Here is a 14,974-nt window from a genome sequence, read left to right on the forward strand (position 1 = left end):
GTAAGTGTAGCTTTGAGTTTGGCAGTTGTTTGCTAAACTGGTGTAGCATCCACGGCATCAACATTAGGCTTGGAAATCAGGGTAGAGGAGCTTCAAAACAGGCTGCTGCAGTAAAATAAGGGCATGGGTGAGAGCATGAAGTATAGGTCTTCACACCTGGACCACCCAGGATGATGCAGACCCACACCTTTCCCTCTGGTGGTTAGAACCATTTCCATTCCAATTCTTATGGCAGGAACAGCAAGCATAACTTGAGCTTTCCATACAGTAGGCTGTGATTGTTGACAGAAAAAGCTTAGCCTCTACCCTTTTGGTAGAACAAAAGCTAAAACAATTTAATTAACAAAATATTCTCTTTCGTAAGAGAATGCTGCCACCCTAAGATTTGCCTTCTTTGAGATTTCAAAGGGCTGCAGGAGAGTTGTTTTCCCCTTTGATTATATTTCTCTTTCCCCTTGTCCAAGGATATAATTCAGTTGCACATCAGCTGCCCCTCTGACAAGGAGGAAGAAAAGTCCACAAAGGATGTCTCTGAAAAGGAAGACAAGGACAAAAACAAAGAAAAGGTCCCAAGGAAGATGCTGTCTAGAGGTGAAGACTTTCCCCCTTTCTCATCTCTCCTGGGGCCTGGCTCTGCAGTGCCTTTTCCTTCCATCTTCCCACTGACCTTATCGGCCCAACAGTTCCTAGTGTCCTGCTGACTTCATCGTTGTTTGGGGAGGTGCCTAACTAAGTTACTTTCTTTGCTGCTTTATCCAGCCCTGCCTTAAGGGCTGACAGCTATTCCATTAACACTGGGCTACCCACAGGGGAGGACATTGTAGTCAATTCTGATTTTATTTTTGCTCTGGAATAAATAGTGATGGATCATCACTGGTAGCAGATTCTCTAGATAATATTTATATTTTGGTTTGGGGATGCTTGGAGTGATTTTTTTTTAATAATGTAAATTTGCATGTAATTATTAAGCCCTCTTTGGATTTAAATTCTTGGGCTGGTAGCCAAAAGACATGGTCCATAAAAATGATAATTAAGGGAATTCCCTGGCGATCCAGTGGTTAGGGCTCAACGCTTTCACTTCTGGGGACCCAGGTTTGATCCCTGGTCGGGGAACTAGGATCCCACAAGCCGTGCGGTACGGCCCCCCCTCAAATTTTTTTTTGTTTTCTTTTTTGCGGTACACGGGCCTCTCAGTGTTGTGGCCTCTCCCGTTGCGGAGCACAGGCTCCGGACGTGCAGGCCCAGCGGCCATGGCTCACGAGCCCGGCCGCTCCGCGGCATGTGGGATCTTCCCGGGCCGGGGCACGAACCCGTGTCCCCTGCATCGGCAGGCGGACTCTCAACCACTGCGCCACCAGGGAAGCCCCCCCTAAAAAATTTTAATGATAATTAAGAGGAAAAAGGCAATCTTAGGATTAAAATTTTATAAATAAATATAAATAATCATATAAATAATCAACATTTGATTGTTGATTCTTTATATGATTCTTTATATGATGCTGAGATTCTGGAAAATTCAGCCCTGTTTGTCCGTACCTAGAATTTATTTTCCTTAACTAGAATAAAACCTTTGTTTGTGTCTGGACATTCAATAAATACTTATTGATGGCAAGGTGGCTTTTCAATGTAATACGAATGTAACACTGTGACCCAGATTCCACCTTATATCACTGTCATGGGGAATTTTGAGGGGCTGGCAAATCAAGGTCATTCTGATTTTTAAGCTAAAAATCCTGAAGTCTGATTCTCCTTTCCTGTTCTCATGTCTCCTGATCAGGTTGTGGGCTTCTGCTTGGGGTTAGAGATCATGCAAGACAGTTTCATTTATTTTTAATTTATTTCACTGTGGTGTTCTAGACTCCAGTCAAGAATATACGGACTCCACTGGAATAGACCTACATGAATTTCTTGTAAATACACTGAAAAAGAACCCAAGGTAATAACATGATTTGATGGAAGGGGGAAAGGGGCCAGGACCAGCAGAATACCCAAGAGGCCAAATAGCTTCTCAGAATTTTTCCATTATTAGAATCCAGGATGCCTAGCCCCTGACACACCATTTCTCTCCAGAGTAGTTTTATATTCTGTTGGAGATTCAGAATACCCTCATATTGAGGTTCCTCCTTCCAGAAGAGTTGAGAAAAATTATTTGGAAGAAGAATGCAGACAAAGAAATATGAAGGCTTGAGAATACAATTAAAAAGCACAGAAGAAAAAATAATTGATTTGTACCAAAGCTAAATCATACTTGTTTAAAAATTCTATAAATAACCAGATGGAGTATAGAACAATGATTAGATTTATAAGTATAAAGTATGTGTTTATAGGAATATGACTGGCAACAGAATTAGGTTTCTGACAAGGAGAATAAAGTACATTATTAGGAGGCTTGATTGTTTTTCTTTTTTAAAGTAACATAAGACAGGGCAGTGAGGCTCAGCAGCCTTTGCATTTTTGATCCACTCTCGGGGTTTGGATCTATCCGTCCCTTCAGCTTGTATAGTGAGCAGGCTGTGTTTTCAATCCTTGCTTTCAATGTCTATGGGAGGGCTGCCTTTTGTTTTGTTTTGTTTTAATCTTTTTTAAACAGGGACAGAATGATGCTGCTAAAATTAGAACAGGAGATTCTGGACTTTATTAATGACAACAAGTAAGTTACTTGAATGAAATACACATTAGAGGTGGGAGGGGTACTGGAAAGAAATTCAGGTAAAATTTTAGGATATCCCTCTTTCATCGTTCCCTTAAAAGTCTGAATTTGGAAGTAATAACTCACTGGGAACCAAAAGGATTTGGGGAGAAGTAATCAGAATGGATCAAAAAGTGTATGTGTGGAAACTAAATGAAGTTTTTAAGTTATTGCTTAGACTTGAGTTGAAAAAAATTTAGCAGCTAGCCCTTATCCCATATTTCACTATTCTTAAGTTTTTCCCTTTTTTCTTTGTAGAATATCATCTAGGTGGGTGAGACCTAGGGCTTATTGCATAAGGAGTAGTCTTAATGAGGATAGTGGGTCAGAGGGATCTACAAAATACTGTAGATAAAGTTGAGAGAACCTTTTTGGTTACCATCTTTGGTTACCATCATCTTCCTTATAATAATGTCTCTTTCTCCTAAGAAATTCCCCACTTTCAACACTTGTAAGAAAAATTACAATTGGCTGTTATTGCTGTTACTTGTCCTTATTTCACTTTTTCCCCCTGGGTTTCCCTGCAGCAACCAGTTCAAGAAGTTCCCTCAGATGACCTCATATCACCGGATGCTATTACATCGGGTAGCTGCCTATTTTGGGATGGACCACAATGTTGACCAAACTGGAAAAGCTGTCATCATCAACAAAACCAGTAACACAAGAATGTAAGGGAGGAAACCACAGATTGGGAAGACTTTCCTGGGATAGCCTCTGGGATGGAAGAGGAAGGTGTAGGATCAAGATTTCTCTTTCTGGAGAGGGGACAGTGGAGGGAGGGTGGGTTATATTATCAATTTCTACTCTTTGTGAGGCCTTGGAAATAGATGCTAGAGGCACTAGTGTTTTGTGAAGACTGGCTCTGGCCTCTCTTCACCTTTAGTGATAGGACAGGTAAAATTTTGGAAGAAGATAAGTTATAGATGTATAAAGAACAGTCCCAGAGGATTTCTTTAAAACTTTCATGTGACTTTTTGGATCCCCGACTTCAGAAATCCCCTGGGTGGGGGTTGTAGAATTTAAGAGAACTATACTAGGAGGTCTGCTTCCTGACAAGAGTCTTTCTTCCCTTCCTTCCACATTTCTCTCCCAATCCCAGCCCTGAACAGAGATTCTCAGAACATATAAAGGATGAGAAGAATACAGAATTTCAGCAGAGATTCATTCTCAAGAGAGATGATGCCAGTATGGACCGAGATGATAACCAGGTGAAGAATGGAAAGGGTTGGGTCTATACAGAGAGATTGCAGTAAGAGAAACTGGGAGGGGAGAAGAATTTTTGTGGGATGGAGAAAACTCGTAATATCTCAATGTGGAAAAAAGTGTTGAGCTATACTGAGTTGGCTTTGGCTTAATGTTGAGGACTAACTGCACTTGTTGAGCTAAATGCCACCCTCTTAGCCCCAGAGAGACATGGTGCTGAGGTTTGCTGGGTTTTCTCATTTGGCCTGGCACTCCCTGGTTCTGCCACTGACTTCTAACTCCACTTCATTTTGGGACAAAGCAAGGTCCCTCCCTGCTTCAGCCTTGATTCAGCTGATGGCTCCCTTCTTTTTTTCTTTAATAGTTCTGGATTTCTTTGGGAACCACCCAAAGCTACTTTATCCCAGTTCCACTCTTCCTATCTCAGGGCTAGCCTTGAACTTGCAAAATTGTTATCTAATTTACCCACTTGTAAAGGAGTTTCTGATCCCTTTCTGCAAACTCCTTATTCTTTTCCCAACTTCTTCCACCAAGGTGAGTGAGTTAATTTGGCTTTTGATGCTGGGAACCTCAGGCAGGTTTTTGATCCACTCCTGTGGGAATAAGAAGTGAAAAGTCTGCCCCATCCCTTCATTTATGGGCCTGGCTTTTGCCCTGGTTTCTAGCCCATCCTTCAGATAGTGATGTTTGGGGGTTAGTTTTCCTAGCTTCATGGGGTTAAGATCCAGCCTGCTTCTGCTTAGCCTCCAAAGGAGGTTAGGTAGAGAACCAGGATTAAAGTTTAAAGAATATGGTTGGGTAAAGCCAATATTTAGTCTTGCTAATTAATAATAACTATAATAATATCTTACCTCTAGAGTCAAAATTAGTTTTCTCTGGATATTGTATGGTCTTGAGACCAGGACTTTTCCTGCTTGCTACTTGAGTATTTGAGGGAGTCCTTTTGAGAAAAGTGCCATTATCTATCGTGGACAAACATGCTGGGTCAGATTGGAAACAATGAAACATACAAAAAGACAAATGAAATTTAAAAAACAAGAAAGAGCCTTTCCATCCTGATGCCCTTCTCTCCATTTTCCCAAAACCCTTTTTCTGTGGATCAGGAATTATTCAGGCCTAGAGGCATATTGGGGTGGAATGGAAACTCTCCCTATTGTGAACTTTTCATCTCTCAGCTTCAGGCTTGATCCATAATAGGATAGGCTCTATGCACTGTCTGTCGGTAATATTAATAATAAACACAGTAACTGCTATTTTATTGAGTGTTTTCCCTGAACTAGCCTCTGTTCTAAACACATTATATGCATTATCTCTTTTAATCCTCCACACAACCCAATCCAGATGGGGGTTATTAGCCCCACTTTAAATATAAGAAAACTGAGCTAGGAGATGTTAAGTTACTTGCCTTAAGTGACATTACTCAGAGGTAGCAGAGCTTAGATTCTGCCTGACCTCAAAGCCCAACGCTCTTCCTATTCTGCCATTGGTTTACCAGTGCTAGGGGCTAAGGACAGTAAAGCACCTCGAGGTCCTATGTCTTCTTGGAATGGGATTTGTAAAAGGACGTTTAGCAGAATTTAGGTTATTTAGGCTAGTGAGAACTACATCTAGTCAAAAGTTGATACTCCTGAAGTTATGCTTTCCTCTGGAGAGTGGTGAAGTCCAGGAAGATCAGCCTAGAGGAGCAGTCTCCTTGGTTGCTTCATCTGAAACTTTGAAAGCCTCTGGATGGAAGGTCAGAATCTTTTATAACCTGATGACATGCATTTAATGACTTATCTCCCTCAGAGCACCTTGCCTTAAAGAGCAGTATGGAAAAGGACACTATAACATCCTACCCAGGACAGTGCTCACAACTCACAGGCTAAGAGGAAAAGACAGTGGTGGAGAGTTGGGTCGTAGGCTAGCCAGAGGTGGTGGTCTGGCCAGCCATCCCCTCTAGTCACCTCACTGCATTTTTCAGAGAGTGTAAGGTTCTCTGTCCTCCATTTACTTCTTATCCCTTTCTGTCGTTCTACCTCTCCCCTTTCTCTACCGTATCTCATTTGTCTGGTCCTTTCTCTGTCCATCCTTCTTTCTGTTCTATTCTCCTTTTCTTTCTCTTTTCTTCTTTGTGTTGCTCTGTTCTCTTTCTTCTCTATTTCTGTAAACTCTCTCTCTTTCCCTCCCTCCAGTAGCTATAGTTAAGATGAGGAAAAATGCTTAAGCTCTGAGTTTAGCTTCGCCCTTGGGATTTCACTTCCAAGGCCCTCTTTGCTGAGCTGTGTGTGACTTGGTTCTACAGGCCATGGCGTTAGTGACTAAAAAAGGGATAATGTCAGGTGCTAGTTCTGTAAAAACTCTTCTAAATTTAGCTCTGCTAAATACCTGTTTCTTCTCCCTCTCTAGCTTCCTCCTATCCCTTGCTTTCCCTCCAAAGCAATGTTTTATTCCCTGGGCTATTCTCTTCATCCTTACTGATTGGAGAGTACCTGATTACACAAGGAAGCAACCCTATCCTTATAAAAAGTTATTGTTCTTGATACTCTGGTTGGTTGGGGGGGTGGGGAGATGGAGAGGCCCCAACCATCCAGAAAACCTGATCTCCCAAACTGCATGGTCAGATGTACCCAGTGAAACCTGTCCAACACTGGAAATTTTATTTCTTTTTTTTTTTTTCCATTTTTTTGATGGCAACTATAAACTCTCCCGGTTTCTCTTCCTTGCTGGTGTGCAGTGAGCTTGCAGTACGAGGAGAACTTAACTAGCTTAATTCTGCTCATCGATCTAGATCAGAGTTCCATTGCAGGATGGAAGGAGGAGCAAGTCAATAGAAGAGAGAGAGGAGGAATATCAAAGGGTCCGAGAGAGAATATTTGCCCGAGAGGTAAGTGTAGCTTCTGAGAGTTGTCAGCCCCTAGCTTTTAGCTCTTAATCTTTGGAACTGTGAATGGAATGAAACCTCCATAAATGCTTTGTTGTTTTTTTCTGCTTTTGTTTTTAACCAACATCAGCCAGTCCCGTATTTGATCTCTAAAATTAAATGTGGCTTATTAGGAAGCTGCAGATTTTCATTCTTACTATTTTTAATGCATGTGGCATATAAAGAGAACAAATGGAGTGGCTGAATTTGGTAGATATGATTAGACTGACAATAGAAATGGTTTTGGCAGGGCTTATGGAAGGGCCCTGAATCTTGCCCGTCAAACCCTCCTGCTTACCCTCGTTCACTTCCGCTGTCCATTTTAGGCATCTTTGCTTCTAAGTGGAAGACTTAGTGTCCACACAGCCTATACATTCATCTTGTTTGGCCAGGCTCATTTTTAGGCTATGTTGGTGATTATCAGAGCACAGATGTGGCATCCATTCTCTGAGCTCCACATTCCACATGCACAGAGGGTACCACTCACTATTCCCTACAGTCTCGACCTGAATAGGAAGTCTCTTCCTTCCTATATTTCTTACCTTGTTTCTTAGAGTAGGACTGCTCCGTGGGCCAAAAGGCAACATGGATTATTATAGGCAACTTTATTCTTAAGAATTGTGGGCCATATCAGATATACTTGGTACCCCTGTATCTGGTGGCCTTTGCCTACCAGACTGAACAGAAGTATAGGAGAAACTCAGGAAGGTCAAGAGAGAAACAAATCTCCGGAAAATGTATGATCCAGATAGCAGCACTATCTTAGAGTCAAAGTAGCAAACAGAGGAAGAAGAGCCAGCCTCCCTTTGTCATCAAAAGATGGCCAGTTCTAATCAATATACTTAGATAGACACTACTCGCCTCCCATTTTCCCACTCTCCCCTCCCTCATCAAGACAAAAATATATATATCTTCTCATCATCACCTAGTTCAGAAAAATATTGTCTCTAACTTCTAGAAAACTGAACTCCTCTGTGAACTTGTTCCATTGTCTCAGGAGACCCAAGTGTTCCAAGGAGCCTCACTGTGGACAGATACACAACAAACCTTCTGGCCCAAAGTCCAAGGAGAAGGAATCTTCTTATCTTATGTTTTGTAGTCTTCCATTCTGAGTCAGAAAAATCCATCCTCCAAATTATCCAGCTATAGCCCAAAGACGGTTTTCTAACTTTATCTGCAAATCAGTTGAGTGGAATGAGAGGAGAGAGGTCATTTGTACATGACTACGGCTGGTGATGACCCTAAACTGTGGACAGGGCAGGATGGTGGATGTTAATAGCAAACACTTATATAGTGCTTTTTATCTTTCAGACCCTGTTCTTAGCACTTTGTGCACATTAATTTATTTAATCCTCACACTAGGCCTGTGAGATAGGTTACATTATTTTCCTCATTTTATAAATGAGGGACTGAGGCATGGAGAGGTTAAGTAACCTAAGATCACACCACTAGTTAGTGAAAGAGCTGGTATTTGAATTCAGGCAGTCTGGCTCCAGAGTCCACGCTCTTAACCCCTAAAGTAAACCACCTCTTAATAGCTTGCTCTGCTCTGGGCTCTTTAGATTAAGAAGTTCCAGTGACATCATAGCATAGCTATCTGTGATATGCTCCTCTGCTTCACTGACACATGGAAAATGACTTTCCCACCATGCCAGCCATTAGCAAAGCCATTCTGAAAGCACAAGCAACTTTTAATAGGATATTAGTGCTTGTTATGAACAACACTGGAATATATCTATCTACAACCATAACAAAGTCAAAGTTAGCTCTTCTCTCCTTTTTTCTCTGATATCTAGTCTCTCAAGCCTCTACTAATATATGTATTCTTTGTTAAGTCCTTATGGATTTATCACTTTCATTTCAGCACTTCCTAACCCTTGCTGTGGTAGAGGTATCAGGAATCTCAAAAGGTCTAGGCAAGGAAAAATGGCCAAAGCCCACTATATGCCAAAGATTCTCATGTGGAGAGGAAAGAACCTGGCCAGTCAAAGGGAACTGCTTAAGGGTGGAGTTGTAGGTTGCAGCAGAGGGGAGGAAGAGGCGGTCCAAATAAAAGGGGAGTGGCAAGAAGGGTGTTTGGATGGAAATGCTGCTGCTGCAGCCTCCTCTGGAGCCTGAGCTGTATATTGGGAAAGCTGCCCCACATAGGCTCTGCTCTGCATGGAGCCTCCTGTGCTCAGCAGCTAAATACTCTTGTTACCTTTTTCTAAGGCTCAGGAGTCCACCATAATGCTCACTTCACTCAGCAGCTCAATGGCCTTGTCAGGAAATGATCCCCAAAAGGAATGTTTCAGGCTTTTAATTTTCTCATTTTTTCTAGGCTCTGAAAAGTACCTGCTTCCCCAATTTCTTACTCCCCTTGGGTCTCAGGTCAGAATGTCTTTCATTTTGGCCAGTGTAGAGGACAGAAGTGGGATAGTCATTGAGGATGGTTTCCAAAAAAACTAAATTTCTTTCTCTTGTGTCCCGTTTCCCTTCCTTTGAATACACTCTTTAGGACCAAGCACACCAATTATTATGCTCAGCTTACCTCTAGAGAGAGTAAATTTAGAGCTAAAAAAGAAATAATAGTTAGGTTAATACTTTCCTTTCTCCTTTCCATACTCCTACCTTTATTGACCTCTCTTTTTAAACACTCTGTGGGAAGGCTAAAAATGCCGAATGCTCTTTTCCATTAAAGGTGAGAAGTCAGACTGGGTGTGTGGGTGTGGGTCATCCTGTCGCTGTTCCCTCTCTCCCTGTTGGGGTTGAGCTTGGTTTGAGGACCTTGGGTATTCATAGCATCATGGACACACTTTTTGGTTATGCCATGCTGTTTTCTTATAAGTTATTTTCCGTTTTCTCCCCTTCACCTAGACTGGCCAGAACGGATATCTAAATGACATCAGGTTAGTACCACTTAGCATGTTCCCTGCTTCTCATTGAGCTTTGTCAGTGAGGTTAATATAATCCTGTAATGATGCTTTTCTTTGATGTTAACCAACAGACTCTCCAAAGAAGCCTTTTCTTCTAGCTCTCACAAGAGAAGGCAAATTTTTAGGTACCTCTGTTTGGTCTATATCTCTCCTTGTTTTTTTGTTTTGTTTTGTTTTTTTAATTTTATTTTGTTTTGCTCTAATCTTTTCAGCGGAGTGAGTTTGCTCCATGCATGGCTGCTTGTGGAATAAGTCAATTTGTGGTATTTGCAACATTGGATATTTTTCCCCATTAGAAAAAAAATGGCTATTGCTCAATGACTTTATTTTTATTGTTGCTGATTTCATTGTAAGTCCTGGATAGGTGGTGAAGGGGACCAAATAAGTATGTCTAGGATAGGTACTGCTCTATCCCAGAAGTTTGCTGGAATTGGGCATTTCTGGAGGATTTCAACATATATATATATTGAGGTAAAAGAACGGGTGTCTTCTGGCTACCTTTTCCGAATCTATGGAAAGATGTGAAGAGTTTATCCCTGACCCGGCATAGGGAATGTTTTGTATCCTTAAGAAAGAATAATACACACATCCATATAAAAAAACATACAAACACCTCTGTCTATGTAGTTTTCTCTTTGGGACAATGTAATGCGTAAGATGATCTCAGAAAGAACTTGTCTGCCTTAGAATGGACTTAGAGCATGTCTTTTATATGATTGTCCATGGTTTATCCTTAATGTTGGTGAAGACTGCTGTACTAACCTCTCCAGTGCCTCATATTCTCCATTTTCCACAAAGCAGTCATGAGAATCACCCTTTCCTCTCAGTCTCTCAGTCCCACCCCAGACAATTACACAAGGCAGTGGTGAGAGAAGCATTTTAGGACCGCATCCTGGCACTAACTCATTTTAAGTATATTCTTTCCATGTTACCAATAGAAAAACTATAGAGTACAGAAAACCTGAGTATTTAATACTAGGATTCAGGTCTCACCCTTTTCAAAGAGTTTATCTCTTTTTCAATCCTAAGCTTGGTAGGAGCTGACTAACACATATTAGAGCTCTCATTCCCAGTACTTTAGTAGTCCTTTCCCTGTTGTCCTTTCTAAAGCTAGTTAAATCATGTGGAAATTGGGATAGCAAGATTTCCCCTTCTTGGGATGGAGGATTTATCTCCCTTTCCACATCTCTGAACTCTTTTTCCTGGAGCAGGCTGCCCTGAGGTCCATCTGAAAGCCCAGGCAGAAGGGCTCTGCATTGTTGGTGGTGGTCAAGATAGATAGTGGAGTCCCCCTTAAAAAAAAACAATCATATTCCATAAACATCCCAGAATACCTATAGTAAACAGAAGCTTTAAATTAACTCCTGCGTGTGACAATGCACAGTGCTTTATGGTTGCCAAAGTATACTGTATCTGATTGAATTCTCTCAGTATCCTGATTTGGTAAGCTGGTTTACATGTAAGAAAACAAAAGCAGAGAGATTAAGTAGCTAACCCAAGTTTACGTGGCTATTAATGGCAAAACTGAGACTGACTCTTTGTCCTGTGTTCTTTTCGCCACACTACACCAGCTCCCTACAAACATCACCCCTAATTAATTCACTGCTGAGAATGATGGCCTTATTAGTGCCATGGAGCATCAAACTACATCAAACTGTGCAGACAATAGCTTGAAGGATCTAGTGAGCAGGTGCAGTCCTCTCCTATGCAGACCTCCTTTTAAGTGGCTGCTTTCCATACTGAGTTTTGATTAAAGATCTAGGTCATCTAAACTGTAGCTCCATTGACTCTTAAGGGGGTAACTTCTTCCTCTATTTGGGTACTAGTCCAGAATTCAAATGATTAGAAGCAGATCTTCTCTAACTGCTTTAAACCTTTCTTCCCAGGTGTGTGAAACAAACGCTCATAACACCAGATTCCATCATCCACATTGGCAGTAACTATGGCAACTTCCCTATTAAGAATACTTTGGAAGATTCTACTCCACTGATAAATAAGCCACACCGAGGCTTACTGATATTTATTGTCACCTCTTCCACAGGCCTGTCTACCCCAGACCCAATAAATGGGACTTTTCACCAGCACTAAATTCACTTGTAGAAACAAAGTCAGCTCCTGATTTCATAGGACTGTGAAGTGTGAATGTCCTCTGTCCTTCACCTCCATAACACAACCCAATCCACTGCTCAGAATTAAATCTGGTAAACTTTCCCTAATTGCCTTATTTTTAGTGAAGTACAAAACCATGACTAGAGATTAGGTTTAGTTGTAGAGCAAGAGAAAGAGAACTGATCTCTCTTCCTAGCCCAGACTCAGATTCTCTAATTCTCAGGGGTGTAGTGTACTAACCCAGGTAAGTCACAGGATCATCAGGCAATCCACATTTGAGCACTTGGCCATTACTGTCTTTGGGGAATTGGATCAGTACTTTGGCTCACGTTTCCCAGAGTGGTTTAAAGTTGACTCATTCCCTGTCTATCCCTGGTAGAAGAAGAAAGTAAATGGCAGAATTGTCCAAATGTTTGATTTAGGTATAAAAGGCCATTAGGGCTTGTCTTGCAAAATTCAAGTTCTAATGTCTAATGAGCAGCCTCATTCATTGCTACTGCTGTATCCCCATATCACACAAACCCACACATCTTTATTGAGTCCGCTCAGTAAACTTGAGCCATTGGCTCTCCCTTCAGGTTGGTTCTACAACTGGAGAGTCCCTGATTTATACTTATTTCTTGTTTCCCATTCTACTTTTCACATCCCCAAGAGAAAGGGGTAAAGTATTGTCCAGTTCTCTATTCTAACTATACATAGAGAAGCAATGAGATTATATATACATCTACTTGGAATTCAGAGAATTAGCATGTCCCTAACCAGCTATGACAGTGTGTTCTTAGCCCACCGTGATTGGCTAAAAACTAAAATAGTGATCCTAGCATATATTTTGCCCATTTTCCCTACAGTACCTTTGGAATAGATATTCTAATAAAGAAAGGTATTTTCTTTAACATTAGTCCCTTAAGAAAAATACCTTTCTTTAGTAGAATAACTCTGAGCCTAATGTCTTGGAAGCTACCAGGGTTGGGATAGGGTTTTCTATTTGCTTTGGGTGGGATGGTGGTGGAAAGGAGGGAACCCAAGCTACTATGATTGTTGCTCAGTTGCCCCCCAGTATACATACCAAAATCTTTATAATTGTCATTTGGTTTTCTTAGGTCATTAGTTGTTGGAGGGTGGGGGATCTGAAAGGAGAATTCCTGGTTCTTGGGTGCTTATTGATTAAGAAGCAGTAAGAGTTCAACAAGACTTAGGGTTTTCAGGCTAGCCTCATATATCTTGAGGAGTACAGCTGTTTAGAATCACAAACAGTGATTTTAGCATCAGGATAACCCTGATGTTTCCAGAGTAAAGTAAGAGAGGATGAATCACTTTTCTCAATAGCCTTGTGCCTTGCCTAGGGCAATAGGGTTATTAATATGGAAGCATCTAGGCGCAGTCAGCCCCCTGCTCTTTGCCATCCTGACTCCTAAGGGCATGTTTGCTTGATCTTGCTGAGGATGTCAGCCTTTAGAGACCCTGGAACCAATTGTTCTCAGATACTAACACAAAACTTCCACTAAACAGGTTGGGTTGATTCCAGACTCTTAAACCGAGTTCTCTTTATCAGACTGAGTGCCCCTTTAGTCCACTATACTCTTCTTCCCAATCCTGAAAAAGTGACCGTAAGCAGCACCTCTGCTGGCTCAGATATGTGTTATATGGAAGACCTATTGTAGGATTTATCCATGTCATTGGCTACTCCTGCCTTCCAGCGATAGTAACTTCTAGGAGTCCTTTTGTTTTAAGAACTCTCAGAAGGAACTGGTACCCCTCTGCTCCCCACTATTTACTGCATGTGTGGGATCCCTGAAGGGCCAGGGGAAGAGACCACAGCCAATCTCAGCATCATGTACGTGGTTTCCCGTCCACCTCTGGTCTGATGTATTGAATTAGTTGCCAGTTCACTGTCTTCCAGATTTGCCTCTGTGCTCTTTGTTACTGTACTGGATCTTGTTGTGTCTGCTCCCATCAAGTCTTGGTTGGCCAGCCAACTAACAAGAAGTTAGTGTCCATCCTCCCCCAACCCTCACCCCTCCTTTGTCACTGAGAGAATAGAAATGAACTCTCTCATAGCCCTTCTGCTGAAGTGGTAGGTGAGGGGTGCTCTGACAACTGCGATCTCTGCATGCAGGGGGAACCGTGAGGGGCTGAGCCGCACCTCAAGCAGCCGCCAGAGCAGCACAGACAGCGAACTCAAATCCCTGGAGCCACGGCCTTGGAGCAGCACGGACTCTGATGGCTCTGTCCGGAGCATGCGGCCCCCTGTCACCAAAGCCAGCAGCTTCAGTGGAATCTCTATCCTCACCCGGGGTGACAGCATCGGGAGCAGTAAAGGTGGCAGTGCAGGAAGGATCTCCAGGCCAGGTAACACAGCTTCTCTCCTTCCATCATTTCTTGCTTATCTTCTGCAAAACATCACTGATATTTCCTTTTAACAAAACACTAACACAGCCAGATGACGGGAAATTTGATTTCTTGGATCCATTGTCCTTTTGAGTCCCTTCTCTGATTTTCTTTCAAACCTTCTTTCCTAATAGAAAAAAAACAGATTGGGATTAGGTTATTTTATCTGATTTCTGACCGAGGTGGGACATCCCTATCAACCCAGGTTCAGGTTATATACTAAAATAAGGATGATGGCTGCTTTCATTCTGTGGCCCCTGAGATTATAAAGAGGGTTTGTAGAGCAGAGGGAACCTTAGAGTTTGTAATACTGTAATTAACTGGTAGCAGCCAATAGGCTAGAACTTTAAGAGACACTGCTGCAGTTGCTTCTCTGGAGCCCAGTCACTGAGAAGGAACATATGTTCCACATGCCAGCCTGGTAACCACCCTTCAGCTCTCCTGAGCTACTGTGTAACCTTCTCCATATATTTCTGCTGTGCTCTTAGCAGAGGAGTATTTAGTTCTTTTTACCCAGCGAGCCTCTATTTCACCATCCTTCTGCCTCTGAAGAATTGCTTGACTTTCGTCCTAGAAGTTCTGTAGGTCTTGTCCTCAAAAGACATCAGTAGTGGTAAAGATTTTGCCTCTGTTAGGTTTCTGTTGCCCTTCTCTGTTACCTCCTTTCTAACCCCACTGCCTCTGCCTTTATCCATGCCGGTTTCCCTGCTTTATCCTCAGCCCTTTTTTTCTTTCGGGGTGGGGGGCAGGGCACACTGTGCGGCTTGC

General features: G+C 42.1%; 1 protein-coding gene across 17 annotated transcripts in view; it reads left to right on the top strand.

Moving 5' to 3' along the window:
• The window catches only part of R3HDM2 (R3H domain containing 2), a 148,652-nt gene that overhangs the window by 110,370 nt on the left and 23,308 nt on the right, over positions 1–14,974 (top strand). For 10 of the 17 annotated variants that reach the window (XM_079936719.1, XM_079936718.1, XM_079936709.1 and 7 more), the window contains 8 exons: positions 465–591; positions 1,858–1,936; positions 2,591–2,650; positions 3,217–3,357; positions 3,789–3,897; positions 6,663–6,758; positions 9,651–9,682; positions 13,935–14,167. In XM_079936719.1, coding sequence (XP_079792845.1) covers positions 465–591; positions 1,858–1,936; positions 2,591–2,650; positions 3,217–3,357; positions 3,789–3,897; positions 6,663–6,758; positions 9,651–9,682; positions 13,935–14,167 — 877 coding nt within the window. The remainder of the gene's footprint in view (positions 1–464; positions 592–1,857; positions 1,937–2,590; positions 2,651–3,216; positions 3,358–3,788; positions 3,898–6,662; positions 6,759–9,650; positions 9,683–13,934; positions 14,168–14,974) is intronic. The other 7 variants (XM_079936724.1, XM_079936712.1, XM_079936710.1 and 4 more) reach the window with 2 other exon arrangements.

The sequence above is a fragment of the Stenella coeruleoalba genome, assembly GCF_951394435.1.
Source record: "Stenella coeruleoalba genome assembly, chromosome: 11".
NCBI lineage: Eukaryota > Metazoa > Chordata > Mammalia > Artiodactyla > Delphinidae > Stenella > Stenella coeruleoalba.